Source organism: Delphinus delphis, chromosome 20 (assembly GCF_949987515.2).
Source record: "Delphinus delphis chromosome 20, mDelDel1.2, whole genome shotgun sequence".
Lineage (NCBI taxonomy): Eukaryota > Metazoa > Chordata > Mammalia > Artiodactyla > Delphinidae > Delphinus > Delphinus delphis.
In genome coordinates, this window is record NC_082702.1 from 42319932 (window position 1) to 42337218 (window position 17287).

General features: G+C 37.5%; 1 protein-coding gene and 1 pseudogene across 11 annotated transcripts in view; both read left to right on the top strand.

Moving 5' to 3' along the window:
- Positions 1-17287, top strand: part of NFAT5 (nuclear factor of activated T cells 5) — a 132764-nt gene that overhangs the window by 100180 nt on the left and 15297 nt on the right. For 9 of the 11 annotated variants that reach the window (XM_060000223.1, XM_060000225.1, XM_060000228.1 and 6 more), the window contains 4 exons: positions 2818-2952; positions 3077-3129; positions 7538-7670; positions 11626-11709. In XM_060000223.1, the coding sequence (XP_059856206.1) occupies positions 2818-2952; positions 3077-3129; positions 7538-7670; positions 11626-11709 (405 nt within the window). The remainder of the gene's footprint in view (positions 1-2817; positions 2953-3076; positions 3130-7537; positions 7671-11625; positions 11710-17287) is intronic. The other 2 variants (XM_060000224.1, XM_060000227.1) reach the window with 1 other exon arrangement.
- Positions 13448-15591, top strand: LOC132415853 (proline-rich protein 13 pseudogene; annotated as a pseudogene).

Genomic DNA, 17287 nt, shown 5'->3' on the forward strand with positions numbered 1-17287 from the left:
GCGTAAATAATCCTGACTTCAGTTCTGTTTAGTATGGAGTATGTCCTGTTAGGTAACCATTAAACTTTTTAATAGGAAAGACCTTTTAAGGTCAAAAGTTAGAAGTTAAATTGTCTTGAACAGACTAGTTCTTTGTGTAATGTAAATACAAATATATAAAAGATAAATACACATTGTACCTTCAGAGGGGCCTCATTTGGCCATCTTAAGCCTTTAATACATAAAAGGAAAAAATGAGGTAGGAAAAAAGTTTTTTTTTTTTTTTGCGGTACGCGGGCCTCTCACTATTGTGGTCTCTCCCGTCGCGGAGCACAGGCTCCGGACGCGCAGGCCCAGCGGCCATGGCTCACGGGCACAGCCTTTCTGCGGCATGTGGGATCCTCCCGGACCGGGGCACGAACCCGTGTCCCCTGCATCGGCAGGCAGACTCCCAACCACTGCGCCACCGGGGAAGCCCAGGAAAAAAGTTTTGATAATCATGAATGAAGTGGAATTTCCATATAGTATTTTGAAAGTGGGGGGGGAAGGTTATAGACTTTCCATTCATTTTGTTAATACAATATGTGCATATAATTTTGCACCTCTTATTGTTTTCTAATCAAAATAATGTTTATCATATTTTTCTTGAATGTTATATAAAAATAAGTGTCTAGTTCCAGTGTTACTCCAAAAAGTTATAAATTCACTTAATTCTTTAAAAGGGTATGTAATTACCAGTGTGTGACCAGTAACTGTTTCCATTCTGTTCATACATTAACCCTGTGGGTTCCAGACAGTGTATATGTTTATACAATCACAATTTCTTTTAAACTCAGACATTGCTGAAAATATTATTTGCCATTCAGATATTGAATTAGGATAAGATACTTGTTTGTATTAAAATAAGTGAGGCTAAACGGTGCTACAGTAACAAACAACCAAAAAAATCTAAGTGGCTTACACAACAAAGTTTTACTTCTTCCTCATTTTATGATAATATTGGGTGTAGTTTGGAAGCAACTCCATTTTCTTCACTCTGGGAACCAGGCTTTAGAAACTGCCCCTTTCTGGGATATTGCCATTTTTGTAGTGGAGGAAGATGGTAGAACCACGTGGGGCTCTTAAAGCCTGGAAGTGGCACATTACTTCAGTTCACATTTCATTATACGAACAAGTCACATGGCCAGTCCTTACATGAGTGGAGCAAGAGCCTTCCCACAAGGAACGGCAGGCCTAGGGAAAGAGGGGCAGTATTTTGACAAGGATAATTTCCCATATTACTTTCTTGTAAAGATAAAATTAACTATTAAATATGTAAGTATTTAATGAGAAAAAAACTTAAACTTTTCCTAAAGTTTAATAGACTATCTCATTAATTTAGAAGTTGATAAGTTATACAACCATGTTAAAGTTTACCTTTGCAGTATATATGTTGTTAGGGTTTACTAAAACAACAAATAGTGTGTTCTATTTCAAAGTACTTAATCTTAAGGAAGCAGGTTTTTGAGTACCTAAAAAGTATGTATTTGCATTAACCAGTATCCCAGGGAGTATTCTGGTGGAAAACTAGTCCTTAGGCATCAATATGGAAGAATGTTTCTGGAGTCAGATATGTTGGGGGGACTGTGTACTATACTCACTTCTTGGATATTTACAGTGTACATCAGAATGTGAAATGCTTGGAGAAATCCTATTGTTCATTTAGCTTTGCTTAACTCAGTAATTCCCAGATACACTTACTTTGGAACCTGTTTTACTATGCAGTACATATTAAATTTTCTTAAGGAAATCATGACATGAGGAAGTTGGTAGGCCAGTTACAATTTCTTAGATCTGGCTCCTGCTCAGTACTAGTCAACCTCTTTGTTAATTGTACTAGTGGTTAGTTAGTCTTTGTAATTGAAAAACAAGTGCCTTTTATCTTTAACCTCAGGGTATCCTAGTTCAAGGAGATCCCCTGGTAGAAAGAATTACTCTGAATTGCATTCAGTCTGTTTTCAGGTGTTCTTTTGGTTTAGGGCCTGAGTCCTGGGTCTAGATCCTTAAAGAGGCCCTCAATACCACCCATAGGCTCACATTGCCTCAGAAGTCTTGTAATGGCATAGCATAGCTGACATTTTTAAGGTTAAGATTGTGAGATAAAGTTGTTTTTAAATTGAATTTTTAAAAAATATTAAGACAGGGCTTCCCTGGTGGTGCAGTAGTTAAGAATCCGCCTGCCAATGCAGAGGACATGGGTTCAAGCCCTGCTCTGGGAAGATCCCACATGCCACGGAGCAGCTGAGCCCGTGCACCACAACTGCTGAGCCTACGCACTGGAGCCCGCGTGCCACAACTACTGAAGCCCGCGCACCTAAAGCCCGTGGTCCACAGCAGGAGAAGCCACCGCAATGAGAAGCCCGCACACCGCAACGAAGAGTAGCCCCCGCTCGCCCCAACTAGAGAAAGCCCGCGCGCAGCAAGAGACCCAACTCAACCAATAAATAAATAATAAAAAAAAAAAAAAAAATATTAAGACAAAAACATGACCAAATTCATATTTTACACCTTTTTTTTGTTCATGTAATGAGAAAACAAAGATGACATCTAATAAATTAAAATGTCATCGCAGACATTAATCCATCCCTATAAAATCTTACAATAGTTATTAAACATTAATACAGACTTTTCTGTTTTTTCTTTGCTTTCTGTTATGGTAAAATTTAATATGCAGAATAAAAGAAGTCAAATTCAGGGGTCAACAACGACAACTTATAGAACTGGATAATTGAGAGTTGATTTTAGATAAGAAGTAAGTGTTGGTGGTTCTTTTTATGGAATGCTTATATATATCTACAGCTCAGCCAGCAGGAGTGCCAGAAATCTTAAAGAAGAGCTTACATAGCTGTTCAGTGAAAGGAGAGGAAGAAGTATTTTTAATCGGCAAGAACTTTCTGAAAGGAACTAAAGTTATTTTCCAAGAAAATGTTTCTGGTAAGTAGGCACAATACTGCCTTAGAAATTGTTGCGTGTTTCACTTTGTTATAAAGATATAGTTGTAGCTACAAAGTAAAAAATTTTTCACAATTTTAGTAAGTCACTGTTTTATTTCAATCAGATGAAAACTCTTGGAAGTCAGAAGCTGAAATCGACATGGAATTATTTCATCAGGTATAATTTAAACTTTTTATAGTTTGATTGCTTACTCTCTGAGAAATTGAGTTTTGCTCCAAAATTTTCCTGCATTAACAAATTTCTTCTTTATATGAGGTTGACATAAATCATTTAAAGTTTCTTTCTTGGGTTTCTTTAACTGAAATAGATTTATTCCACTGATGCTAGAAATGACAGTTCTCTATTTGAAAAAGTTAAGAGCATTAGCAAATTACCATTGTTAATGAATGAAAGATTTCCTAATACTTATTTGCTCTGAGGATCTGGACTATCTTAACGTACTATTTAGTTAAATCAAAGGGAAACATTTATTGAGTACCTGCTATGTGCCAGGTGTTTTATACTTGTTAGTTACCTTTTTGCATTCAGAAGCACTACCTGTTACACTTAAAGAGTCTATATTTGTAGGACCTTGCTATATATTGTTTTCCAAATAACAAGGAAAAAAGTTTGAAAACAAGGATAAAGAACTGACTTAAGAATTAGTATGTAGAGCAGATAAGACCAACCTCATAGAAGTTGAAACTAACAAAAGAGAAAGACAAACTTATGAGTAAATCAGATATAAGGCAAACGCAGAAGACTGGTATGTATAAATACAGTTCATAAAGAACAGAGAAGCAAAAGAACACAAATCAGAGCCAGCCAAAGGGAGAGACACATAAAGTAAGGTCTGGGAGGGTCCTGAAGGTGAAGCTTCCTGTCCTCAGGGATGCCTTACCTTCTCAGCACATTGATGTGTGACAACATAGGCAGTACATACAGAGTACTGCCTGTTAGGAAGCTCATCCAAGCTATTGGTATTCAGAGTTTTTATTTGGGTTGGATCACATACTGCCCGTGCAGCTAACCTTTAGTCTCCAGTTCCCCCAGAGGTTGGAAATGATATGACATGTTTCAAAGCTCTCTTCATAAATTACATTGTTAGACTTTTCAGTGGCCAAAGCCCCTAAACAAACGAAGATACTTCTGTCAGACAGGACATTCTAGGGGCCTAGAGATCACCTCCCAGTAGACAAGGGAAAAGACTAGACCTCACTTTGAGTTAAATGAATTCTTCACTACATAGTATCATTTAAGGTGGAGCTTCCTGTATACCTAGACAAATGCTATGCAGAAAGTTTTCCTACATGCTGTCAAGAAGAGATAATAGGACTCAGCAGCCATTCCTTTGTCACATTTACCATCAGATAATCTCTGCTAGACTAGTCTTAACTGAAATTCTAGTACCTTCTTTGTCACTAACAATCTGTGTTACCTGTGTAAGACAAGTCTCTCTTTTGCCCCACTTTTCTAATCTATAAGATAAACTCTTTTACTAGATTATTTGAGGTTCCTTCTAACTCTGGCATTTTATGATTTCTTGTATAACTTGTTGATCAGACCATTCCCACTTCAGAGCTTGTAAGCTCTGAAAAAGATTATCCGCTGAAAAAAGAAAGTCGTTACTTTGAATCCAAGCAGATTTTTCTAAGAAATTAAAATTCAGGGACTTCCTGGTGGTCCACTAAGACTCCGCACTCCCAATGCAGGGGACCCAGTTCAGTCCCTGGTCAGGGAAGTATTATAGATCCTACACGCATGCTGCAACTAAGAGTTCGAATGCTGCAACTAAAAGATCCCACATGCTGCAACTGAGACACGGCGCAGCAAAAATAAATATTTTTAAAAGATAAAAAAATTAAATTTCAGATATTCTTCTCTTTTTACCTCAGAGAACATTCTGCCTGCTCCACAGGTCTCCCAGTCCTTTGTGTGTTTTGTCTGTATTGTACTCCTAGCTCAGTGGTAGTTAATTGCTCTTAATTTTTGAGAGTAGTATTTTTAAAAAGCTTACTATCACTACCTACAATTTACTTAGTTTTTAATTCAAACCACTTGTAGAATTTCTGGATTCAGATTGAGGAAGTAAGAAGAATTAGTATGAAAATAGGTTCATTTGGCTTTTATAAGGTTTCGGGGGCTTCCCTGGTGGTGCAGTGGTTAAGAATCTGCCTGCCAATGCAGGGGACACGGGTTTGAGCCCTGGTCCAGGAAGACCCCACATGCCACAGAGCAACTAAGCCCGTGCACCACAACTACTGAGCCTGCGCTCTAGAGCCCGCGAGCCACAACTACTGAGCCCGTGTGCCACAACTACTGAAGCCCATGCACCTAAGAGCCCGTGCTCCACCACAAGAGAAGCCACCACAGTGAGAAGCCCGCACACTGCAACAAAGAGTGGCCCCCGCTCTGCGGAACCAGAGAAAAGCCCATGCACAGCAACGAAAACCCAATGCAGCCAAAAAATAGAATAAATAAAATAAAATAAAATAAATTTTATAAATAAATAAAAGGTTTCAAATTAGATTTGCTTAAATACGCTCTCCAAAGCAAGTGGAGTAAAAGGTTTGTTTAAATAAAATATGCATCTGACTTTTAGATACTAATTCTGTTACTAATTACCAAAAAACAAGTTTTTATTCAGAAGAATAATTTCAGTTATTGAGTTTGCCAAATAGGTAATTTTAAGACTGGGAAGATACTTCACAAATCATCCATTCAACCATCTCATTAACTGTAAGTAGGACTGCTTTGTGATGTAGTTGCAGTGTTTAAACAAAGGAAGGTGGGCAAGATTTTAAGATTCTCTTTCTTAGAAGTTGGATCACTGCAGGTACGTTTTTTGATGGCCTCATGGGCAATTGAATATGTGCATTCAGATTTTTGCCCCCTAATACCTGTGGATGTACACACATTTATATATGTTTTTGCACCTGAATTAGAAGTGTGATTTTTTTTGAGATGGCTAACTGGACTCAGGAGGCATTCTATTAATGCCATAAATAAGCTATATATATATATATATTTTTAAATTTATTTTTGGCTGTGTTGGGTCTTCGTTTCTGTGCAAGGGCTTTTTCTAGTTGTGGTGAGAGGGGGCCCCTCTTCATTGCGGTGCACGGGCCTCTCACTATCGTGGTCTCTTCTTGCGGAGCACAGGCTCCAGACACACAGGCTCAGTAGTTGTGGCTCACGGGCCTAGTTGCTCCGCGGCATGTGGGATCCTCCCAGACCAGGGCTCAAACCCGTGTCCCCTGCATTAGCAGGCAGATTCTCAACCACTGCGCCACCAGGGAAGCCCCAAGAAGCTGTTTTTCAATGTATAATGTGACTATTTCAGAGAGTGTTTTATGATGGCTTAGAAACAAATTAAGTGCTCAAAAATCAAAATCTTGGCCTCATTTGTCACATGTTCTATTCAACTGAGTCAACCAACTACTATAATCTAACTAAGTAAAAAATGTCATCACATTCACTTCATCCTCAGCTATCACTGTTGGCCTCCTGCATATCACATACTCAGTATAAAAAGAATAATCACTACCCCTTGATATTCCTTCCCAATACTATAACATACTAGGGAAGAAGAGAACAAGTCAAATGTGGTTCATTGTGTCTTCTAAGAAGAATAAGTGCTGCTGAAGCATTTATGGAACTCTTCCTTTCTCTTAAAAGGATGCTTCTACCACTATTTTCACATACAAAAAAATGACTTTGATCTACTGAGGTTTGGGTAAACTGAACCCTATTGACTTTAAATGAGAATTAAAGTGGTTAGGAAGTAGTGAACTGCATTGCGAAGTATTGATACATCTCACTGTTAAGGTTTACAAAACATATGGTAACTGACATTATGCTTGGTGGACATATTTTTTTCCTGAATATATATTCATTCTTTTTTTCAACAAATATATTTGAGTATATTTTGTGTGAGGTGCTTAACCATGGAGATAGAATGAAGAACAGAACAGAACCTCTCATGGAGGTTACATTCTTTTGGTTGGAGAGAGACAAAAAGAAGCAGATAATCACAGTAATTTCAGGTGGTGATAAGTGCTATTTTAGAAATAAACAAGATTATGTGGTCAGATTGGAGAGGGGTGCTACTTTAAATAGGATTGTCAGAGAGGGCTTCTCTGAGGAGATGACATTTGAATGAGACCTGAAAATGGATAAGGAACTAGCCATTTGAAGAGGTAAAGGAAGAGTTTTCCAGTGAGAGAGAACAGAAAGTTGTAAAGGCTCTGAGGTAAAAATGAATTTAGTGTGTTAAAAGAATGAATTTACTGTGTTAGTGTAAGAAGGTCAATGTAACTGGAGTGTAACAAGCTGGAGGAGAAGGGGAATGAGATAAATTTGACAGGGCAGGGACCTTGTAAGCCATTGTAAAACATTGGTATTTTACCTTAAAAGCAGTTTTAAGATTAATGTCCTGATGCTTTTAAATACTACGTTTTTTTCCCTAGTCAGACTTTTTAAACTTTACAACTAACAGGAAATGTACTTAATTATCATATTTTATTTGAAAATTTTAATTTAAACATTACTGCTTTTCTGACTCTTGTAATTTTCTTTCAATTAGAATCATCTTATTGTGAAGGTTCCCCCATATCATGACCAACATATAACTTTGCCAGTATCAGTGGGAATATACGTAGTGACCAATGCTGGAAGATCTCATGATGTTCAGCCATTCACTTACACTCCAGACCCAGGTATGTCAAAATAAAAAGTTCTGAATCAAAAGGAATAATTAACTTCTAGTTCTTTGGAAGAATATGAAGAAGACCAGCCAATTTAAAAGAGAAAGTTGTGTGCTAAGATGAATTGATATCAGTATTTTTTGAAGATGGCATTATTTCCTAAGAAGATGGCCACCAAACACTGCTTTTACTCTTATATTAAGGGAACTGTTTCTGCCTTATGCTCTAATAATAAAAGAAAAGCTAGAAATGCTCTGAAGTCAGGCTCTCCAGAGTTGTCATACAAGTTACTCCTTGTTAAGAATTACCATTCATTGAGTACCTCTTATGTGCAGAAAGGTGAAAGTGACGACTTTGAGAAACTGCTAATAGTTTTTAGTCTGGCTGGCTTATAGGATGCATTTTGGGAGAGGTGAGAGATAGCTTGGAATGATAAGTGATAATATCACAAATAGAATCATATGCCTGTAACATTTTCAAATTTGTGTTATCAAAAATATCAAAGACTTCTGGTGAATAAATATTTTATGTGTAATTTTAAGCATTTAGGTAAAACAGGTGCTTTAGAAACCAGAGCAGTGGCTTATAAATTTAGATCTCTGGGTAAGAAGTGTCCTAAGAGTTTTTTGCCTACATTAGTTTAGTTGCCTGAAGAAGAGAAGGCTTTTCCTGGAGAAGCAGAGAGAACATTCTGGAAATGGAAACTCTTCACATGTTTTGTTGACCTAGGTTTGGTTTCTGCCATGCTTACCATGGTTTACTCCATTCCTATCTCAGGAATCTTTAGAGCTAGAAGTTCTTCCATATCTTTACGTTTACCGATATGTTATTCCCAAATAGTTCAGGATTCAGTGAGGTACAAAGTGAAAAATGGTAGCAAGGAAAGAAAGCCCTGGCAACAAAAGTGATGGAAACAGTCTCTAGGACAGAGTTATAACTAGTCTTGATTAATTACATTCTATCACTTAATGTGATCTGTTCCCTTTTTGTTCTTTTTAATCATGTCTGAGTTTCACAATATTGGTTATTTCCCACCAGTTTGCTACAAAACTGTGCCATAGTATAGCACTAATGAAATCCTTTTAGTATTTATCTCAGAATAAAAGATCACAAGTAGAAATTTCAGACAGAAAAAGACAAAGTTTGGCAATAATATACTGGCTTCAACAAAACTAGGGAAGAGGATATTGGTTTATACTTAAAGATGAAATAGTTGATTGTTTTCTTTCTAAGAAGGCCTCAAAAATCCAAGAAAATTTGATTTAAAACTAATGGTAGTTAAAGCATTTTAGTAACTGCTAGTTACTAAATATTAACATTTAGTATTTGTGTGAGGAGGAGTTTGCTCATAGGGGGAGAAAAATGGCATACAGTAATTAATTGTGTGGGAAGGGAAGAAGGAAGTGTGTGTGTGTGTGTGTGTGTGTGTGTGTGTGTGTGTGTGTGTGTGTGTGTGTGTGTGTGTGTGTGTGTGTGTGTGTGTGTGTGTGTGGAAATAGCCTTAAAGTTTTTGCCATCCTGAAAATACTGAGGTTTTGTTGTTTTTGTTTGGTTTTATGATCAATAATAAAGAACTTCAGGACTTTGAAGTGCTTAGCATCAGCACTATGAATCTTCATTTCTTAGTGTTGAATACTGATTATTAAAAATTTCCCTTTAATAAATTGCCAAATAAAACAACTTTTAAGTGTTCTGTTTTAAAGCCTACACTAATCGGCTATATTTGGCCACATTTAGGCAATCACTAACATACGTTTATTCTTCTAAGTATTTCCCCCTTATATATATCATAGATAGCAGTCGCCCTCAGAAACTCTTAATTGAATAAATATATAATATGCAAATTTTATAGTGAGATCCAATGCTTCAGTTTCTGCCTTTATGATATAGCTAATTAAAGAATCTTCCCACAATTTCACTTTTTTATATTTTATAAAATGTGAGCATCTTTTAGGTGTTCATGTGAGAGAATAGAGAATATGATTTCAGGAAAACTTGGTTATAGAAAATTTGTACTGTCTCATTATGATAAACTAATTGCTTTTGTGATTCCTCCAGGGACTGTGGTTAAACATTTGAATAGTCAGTGGTGTATAGTAATTGTAACAGCTAGAACAAGGCCCAGCATAATTTTTGTGAGTCAAGAGTAGAAATGGCAACTGCTACACCATTTTGCCTAAATATTTAAAAGTTATAGATAAAAATAACAAATAATTAAATGAAGTATATTCTATCCTCCTAATTTGACCAAAATACCTTCATAATAACCTGGAAGGCCAGATTCGAATTGAGGATTTTCAAACTGCTTGGAGGTCCAAACTGGGATATGACAACATGAAGAAAGAGGAATCCCCAGGCTGGCACCCTTCTTTTCCCTCTCCTGGCTCCATCCTCTACCTGGAGGGCCCTGATGCACTGGCCAGTGCTCATAAGCTCTGTTCACCCTATAGGCCTGAGATTTCACACACGGTCTATAGAGTAGTTGTGCAGAAAATTTGGGGATCTTGTATACTTGGTACACGGTCTAAAAGTAGGATTGGGGCAGGGGCTCAAGTGTACATAAACTGGCTGGCTCTGCATGCTCTGCCAGACACAAGCCCCTCTAAAGCCTTCTGAGTCTATACTGCCAAAAATATATTGCATGTACATGCTCTTAGGCACTTAACTTTGCAGAGTCGTAAAACCTTTTTTTCATTGCCAGTTAGTCACTGAAGCATTGCTTAGCCATTAATTTGTTTTACTTCCATCTATTAAGACACAGAAATCTCCTTAGTTATTTTTTGCAGTGACTCTGCAGTAGTAATTGCTATAAGAAATGGAGGATAAAGTATTTATTCATAATTTTTTGTTGCTCTAAAGACAAATGACTAAAACTTGTTTTAAAAGTAGAAATTTAAAAATTTTTCAAAGATTAGTTTCCATTTTTAAATCTAATTATTAGAATTAATGTTATGCTTTAAAATTGTCTATGGATTTTTTTTCTCATCAATTCTATTCAATTGATAATTTCATTCAATTGATAGTTCATTCAAATTATCATTTGTTGGACCTCGTGTGCAGTGCAGCATGCTTAGATAAATTTTTTTACTTCATTCTTAGGAGATGTGTACATTTTGTCTCTTTATTCACAGTTAACTATCTCTTTATATTCTCTATAACCATCATTTTGTATTGTCATGTGAAAAATAAATTGAAAATAAGTTGACTCAATTCCCATTTTGAATAAATAAGGGAATAAATAAAATAAATAAATACAATGAAAAATAGAAATTAACATCTATTTAAATAAAATTATTATACAGTCATTTTAAGTAAAAACCTGTTTATTTGGAATTTATTTAACTTTACCATTCAGAACTGTTCTCTACTCTCACGCTCATTAAATTTAAAGTTTTCATAGTAGATGTACTTGATATGTATAGATATAGTAGTGTAGTAATTCTCCTTTAATAATAGCAAAGATTATGTTTTCTAAGGCTTGCTAAAAAGAATAATCATAATGTTATAGATTTTGTATATTCATCACACTTTTTAAAAAAATTTAGCTCAATTGACTCTGAATCAGTATTATTTTAAATAAATCATTTATGTAGGTAAATGGTGAATTTTTTTTTCATGCTAGTGTTACAGTATATTTGGTAAGTTTAAAAATCTCATATCAGTCTTCTACTCATCTCATATAAATATGTGTACTGTTACAAGAAAGATTTTTTGAAGTTGCGGTTGTTTTTATTTTGTTTTAATAAGTAAGCATATGCTTCTGCCCACTGGGAGACAGGTGCATTTTAGAGCGTAGACTGGTGATTATAAAAACTCATCTGAACCTAGAATTTCTGCTAAACAAATAATTTAATAGTGCTTTGTGAGAAGATATTCCAGTTAAAGTTTCCAGTTAAAATTTTAAGGTACACGTTTTGTTAGGATAAGTTTAAATAAATACATTAATCCTTTTTGTTTGTCTTAATAGCAGCAGCTGCTGCTTTGAATGTAAACGTGAAGAAGGAAATATCTAGTCCGGCAAGACCTTGCTCTTTCGAAGAGGCCATGAAAGGTACCAAGTTAATTCTGCTCAAAAATTGTAAATTAGTGATGCTATATATTTTCTCTAGCAAACCTTACTATTTTATTTTCTCTTGTGTACTCGGAACACTTTGCAGGTTATCTTCCATATTGTAAAATAAATACTTGTTTGACTTTACTGAATGCAGAGACTTGCTTCCCAACTTGATATTTCCCTTCATTTACCATATAAACAACTTTTTTTTTAACATGTGTTGGAATAGAGAAGTTTTTCTTTTGTATTCCCTAATGTTAAAAATCTTAAAAGTATATATAGAATACAATAATGTATATAAAACAGCTTTATAAAGCTTCTTGCTGCCAATAAGAGTAGTTGACATTGAGACTAAAGAGACCAAAATAGAAACTACTGGCATTTGAAAAAGTTGCTTTAGGTTCTTTAGGTACCATTCTTTCTTCTGACACCATTATTTCCAAATAGAAAATGAAGATATCTTCAGGATGTTATAATGTGTTTCTCAATTATGATGCTTTTGTGCCATTACATATGAAGATGTCAATTGCATAGTGGCCATTGATTTATTCCTGTAATTCTAGCTTTTACTTATATTTTTCTGCCATGAAATTCATGAGTTAAATTAAATTTTAAAATTTTGTATACTTATATTTTTAAGGGGCATAATATGCTTAATACATTTTATCAAATACAGTGGATTTTTTTTCCTATTGTCATAGTAAAATTCAGCATTCATATATATATTCAGTTTAGTATAGCTTGCCATTATAATTTCTATCAGCAGTTCCAAAATAGATTAATTAGGAATTATGCACAAGTAAGTGCATAATGATCTGATTTAACTACAGGAAAATTTACAAGTCTCTGCTAGGGATAACCATGGCTAATGTTTCTCGAACATATATTAAATGCTAGGCAGCATTCCACACTCTTTACCACCATTATCTCATTTAATCTGCCAAGTCTATGAGATAGGAAATTTATGATTGTCATTTCACAGGTGAGGAAATCAAGGTTCCATAGAGGAATTTAAAAAGACAGGTCGAGGGGGCTTCCCTGGTGGCACAGTGGTTGAGAGTCCACCTGCCGATGCAGGGGACGCGGGTTCGTGCCCTGGTCCGGGAGGATCCCGCATGCCACGGAGCGGCTGGGCCCGTGGGCCGTGGCCGCTGAGCCTGCGTCCGGAGCCTGTGCTCCGCAACGGGGGAGGCTGCAACAGTGAGAGGCCCGCTTACCGCACAAAAATAAATAAATAAAATAATAAAAAGACAGGTCGAGCTTTAGTGTATAAGGTAACATCTAAGCAATAATAATTCAAACAATGTTTATTAGATGAATAATACCATAATTAATCAATCATTAAAGAAAGTCAGGGACATTTATGGTCTGTCCTTTGCCAACTTCGATGTGTTCCTGCTTTTCTGCAAAAACTCCTTCATGCTTCTTTCATAGAGTATCAGGCTGGTGGGACACTAATGTAATCCAGTGTGAAATTTCTCATAGTGAAGGTTAAAAGGTTTTAAATGCTATGTTTAATTTTTGGTAATAAAATGATTTAGTCATTTGATCAAAATCTTACAAGCCTAAAAAATGGGTAAGAAACACACATACACATATTATTATTTTTCACAATTCAGACCTTCTTATTTTGACAATTTTATCAACTGAAATCATGTAAAATAATTTTATGAAGATATAAAATTAAATACTAAACTATCTTATCAGTTAAAATTTTTCATTTGTCATTTTTAAATACAGTATCATTAATTGGAGATTCCTGATCAGTTAAACCAACAATAGCTTTCAACTAGGAATTTCCCTTGACAAATAGCTTATTTTTGTGATTCCTTGAAATCAGAGCTTTGGTATAATGCCCAGGTGCCCTCTGAGAGATTTAATTAGGTATGCTTTAATGATGAAGACTGAGCAACATAAATGACTTTTAAATTTGTGTTATGGCATAACCCTTCATATAACATTCTTTAAAATAGCCATCAATTACAGTAAGATTTAGAACTTGATACATAAATAGGACATTATGGCCAGACATTGAAAGCTTTCACTCTGCAACAAGTTTCTCATTCCTCGGAGAGGGTTTGCAGGGGGAGGTGGAGAGTAAGGGGGATAACTGCACAACTGCTCAGTGAGATATTAAGGCTAGTGGTAAAGCATCATGGTTCATTTTTCAGTTTTACCCAACTGTGTATATATTAACACAAAAGTAATACAAATTACATAAGATAAAGTGTACAGTGTAAACTATTGTTAACAGCTTCCAGAAAGTTTTCTATATCTATATACGTACAGGAAGATGTAAGTGAACATTCTAGACAGATCATTCAGAAACTCTGTGATGCAGGTTTAGGACCCAGGGATAGAGTATTGATGTGCAGTCTCTCAGTTTTAGCTTTGTAAAGAGTGGTTAATTGGATGAATGTGAAAAAATAGTTGCCAGCATATGTTTTTCTCTAACTGGTTGCAATTATGTGAAAAGTTTTAGGAGCTTGTAGGAATCATAGAGATAATGTAGTTCAATCTCATTTTACAGGTAAATAAACCAAAATTTAGAGAAGTTAAGTGATTTGCTCAAGGTCACACAGCTAATAACTGACAGAGGTTGCAACTTAGATTTCCCCCAAAACTCTGTATTCTTTTTACTCTATTATTTCCATCCCTTATAAATCTTAATTTGTATTTTAACCAAATGTATTTATATATGACCTAAGTGCTGCTTGATGACAACAAACTTAGCAAAGATTTTTCTAAGTTTCCAAAATTGTTATTATTTGGCATGGATGGAAGGAGAACACTCTTTAAAAATTATTTGGCATAAACTATCAATAACAGTATTCTTCATAAATTCAAATTGATATGGGGATGGTTAAATATGTCTGTCTAATTTACTTTCTGAGGAATTCCCTGGTGGTCCAGTGGTTTGGACTCCACGCTTTCACTGCCGTGGGGCTCGGTTTGATTCGCTGGTCAGGGAACTAAGATCTCGGAGGCCATGCGGCATGGCCAAAATAAAAATTAATAATTTACTTTGTGGATTTTCTGAATTGGCTTAAAACTTCTCCCCCAACTTCTAGGTAGTACAGACTTTACTTGTTTGTATGTTTTTCCTCCTTCACTAAAATGTAACCTCCAGGTAGTAGGGCTTTATCCATCTTATTCATCACTGGATCCTTATAACCTAGAACAGTGCCTGGAACTTTGTAAGGGCTCATTAAATACATAGTGAAAATGTAGGAAGAAAAGATATTAAAAGCCATTTAGTATTATTTGCAAGTCCGTTAAGATACAGTTGTGGGTTCTGAGAAAAGATAGTGTAGACTTAGCCCAGGCGGTGGTGTAAAGGTGATGGGACATCTGGTTCCTCAGTTTCCTTCTTTCTCCATTCCTGGATTGGAGGAAACACCTGAACATGTGGAATCCCAATGCTGGGCATCCAGGGCCAAATCCATACCCCCTAACATCGGGTACCCTGGAGGTTGCAATCCTGCCCATCCACCACCTGCCAACCCTACCTTTCCTCCAGGCCCCTTTCCCACTCCCCCAGGATCACCCCAGGGGAATCCAGCTTTTGCCCCTTAGTGGACCTGTCATCCTGTGCCACAACCACGTAACCAGGATGCCAACCCACAGGTCCTTACCCCCCTGCATACCCACCACCTGCCCTTGGCATGCCTCCTGTGAATCCTTTGGCTCCTGGCATGGTAGGACCAGGAATGGTGATACACAAGAAGATGCAGAAGGAAATGAAAAAAGCTCACAAAAAGAAGCACAAACACCACAAGCATGGCAAGCATTTCTCCTCCTCCTCCTCCTCCTCCTCTTCCTCCTCTTCCAGCAGTGACTCTGACTGAATACAGGGCCTGGACCCTTCCCTCAAATCCCTCCAGTTGTGCTCTCCCGTCAAGCTTCAGATGCCATCTTGTACTGGGGGAAATTAGCCCTTGAGTCTCTCCCCTCCCCACCCCTGCAATCTGAGCCTCACTCTGCTTTTCAACCCTAACTGGCTAGGGAAAATGGGAAAAGAATTGCCATGGGCTAGCGAAGGCCGTATTCGCACTGCTTGGATAGAATTTTTTTTTTTTTTTTTTTTTTTTGCGGTACGTGGGCCTCTCACTGCCATGGCCTCTCCTGTTGCGGAGCAACAGGCTCCGGACGCGCAGGCTCAGCGGCCACGGCTCATGGGCCCAGCGGCTCCGCGGCATGTGGGATCTTCCCGGACCGGGGCACAAACCCGTATCCACTGCATCGGCAGGCAGACTCTCAACCACTGCGCCACCAGGGAAGCCCGGATAGAACTTTTAGCTTATGAGTTTTACAAGAGTATTACTTTTTGAAGATGGTGAAATTTGAGCAAAATGCTGAAGACAAGTCTAAGATATGTAAAATGTGATTTTTTACTTCTTTTTGTAATACTTTTGATTGGGGAGATGCTGTGGAAATTTAATTATGGAAAACAAAAAAACAACCTGTACCTTTCTTGTAATTGTGGCATGGTTGGGTGATTTAGTGGCAAATAAACATTTCCCAGCAAGCCTTTTATTGATTGCACTTACTGCAAGCCTGCTGGGAAGTGGAGCCCATTTTTGGCTGATGAGCTCTGACTGCCATTTTGGAAACTAATCTCTACTCCTTAGCTCAGTATGCTCCCTCAGGTCCTCCTCTCATCTCCAATTCTCAGTCCAAATAAAGCTGTTTTTCCTGAGGGGGTGGTGGGGGAGATAGTATAGACTCACTTTTCCCTGTTCCTCCTTTCTAAATCTACTTAATACCTTGGAAATATTCAGCAGTATAAAATGACTTTGAAATATAGAAAAAAGGAATAGGACTGGCTAAAGACCTTAGAACTTACAGAGCAACACCAAGTGAGTTAACTGGTTTTCTTTTTATCTCCAATTCATCTGAGTCGGGCAGCAGTTGTGACTCAGAACTGGCAACAGGCATAGACAAAATAATAAATCTGTAAATAAGCATGAAAAGCCTGTTCTCTTTGGCCAAAAGATCAGGAAAGGGAAAGCCCAGTAGAGACTTAGTGAGATGACTCGTACCAAGTGACAGCAGCTGACCCATTAGCAGTGTTTGGGGGCCAACCCATCCCCTACCCAAACCTGCAATAGCAACAGCAGAATTTGGAAGGGTTAGCCCACCCCATTCCCCACATCTGCCAACTAGTAATGGACCTGATCTGCCAACAGTGGAACCAGGAGGCCCAAAACACAGGGCTCGTATGTGCCAGCAGCAGCAGGTCAGTATGTCTGCAGGAGTGGCAAGGGCAGAACCCAGGGGGCCAACCCATCCTCCACCCCACAGCAGGCAGCAGCACACAGGCTCCCTCCACCTGCACTGGTGGTACCAGTAGGCCCTGTGTGTCTTTATCCTTCCCCCAACAGTGGAGAGAGAACTAGACCTGGCAACACCTGGCCCTCCACCAGGGCCATAGTAAGATCCAGACCAAGTGTCTCTCAACCCTCTATCCAATGGCAGAAGGCAATCCAGGGGCAGAAGGTAAACTAGACCAGGGTCTCCCAAACCTCCGCCCAGTGGCAGAGAGCTATGCAGCCCAGACCCCACAGTTCTTGAC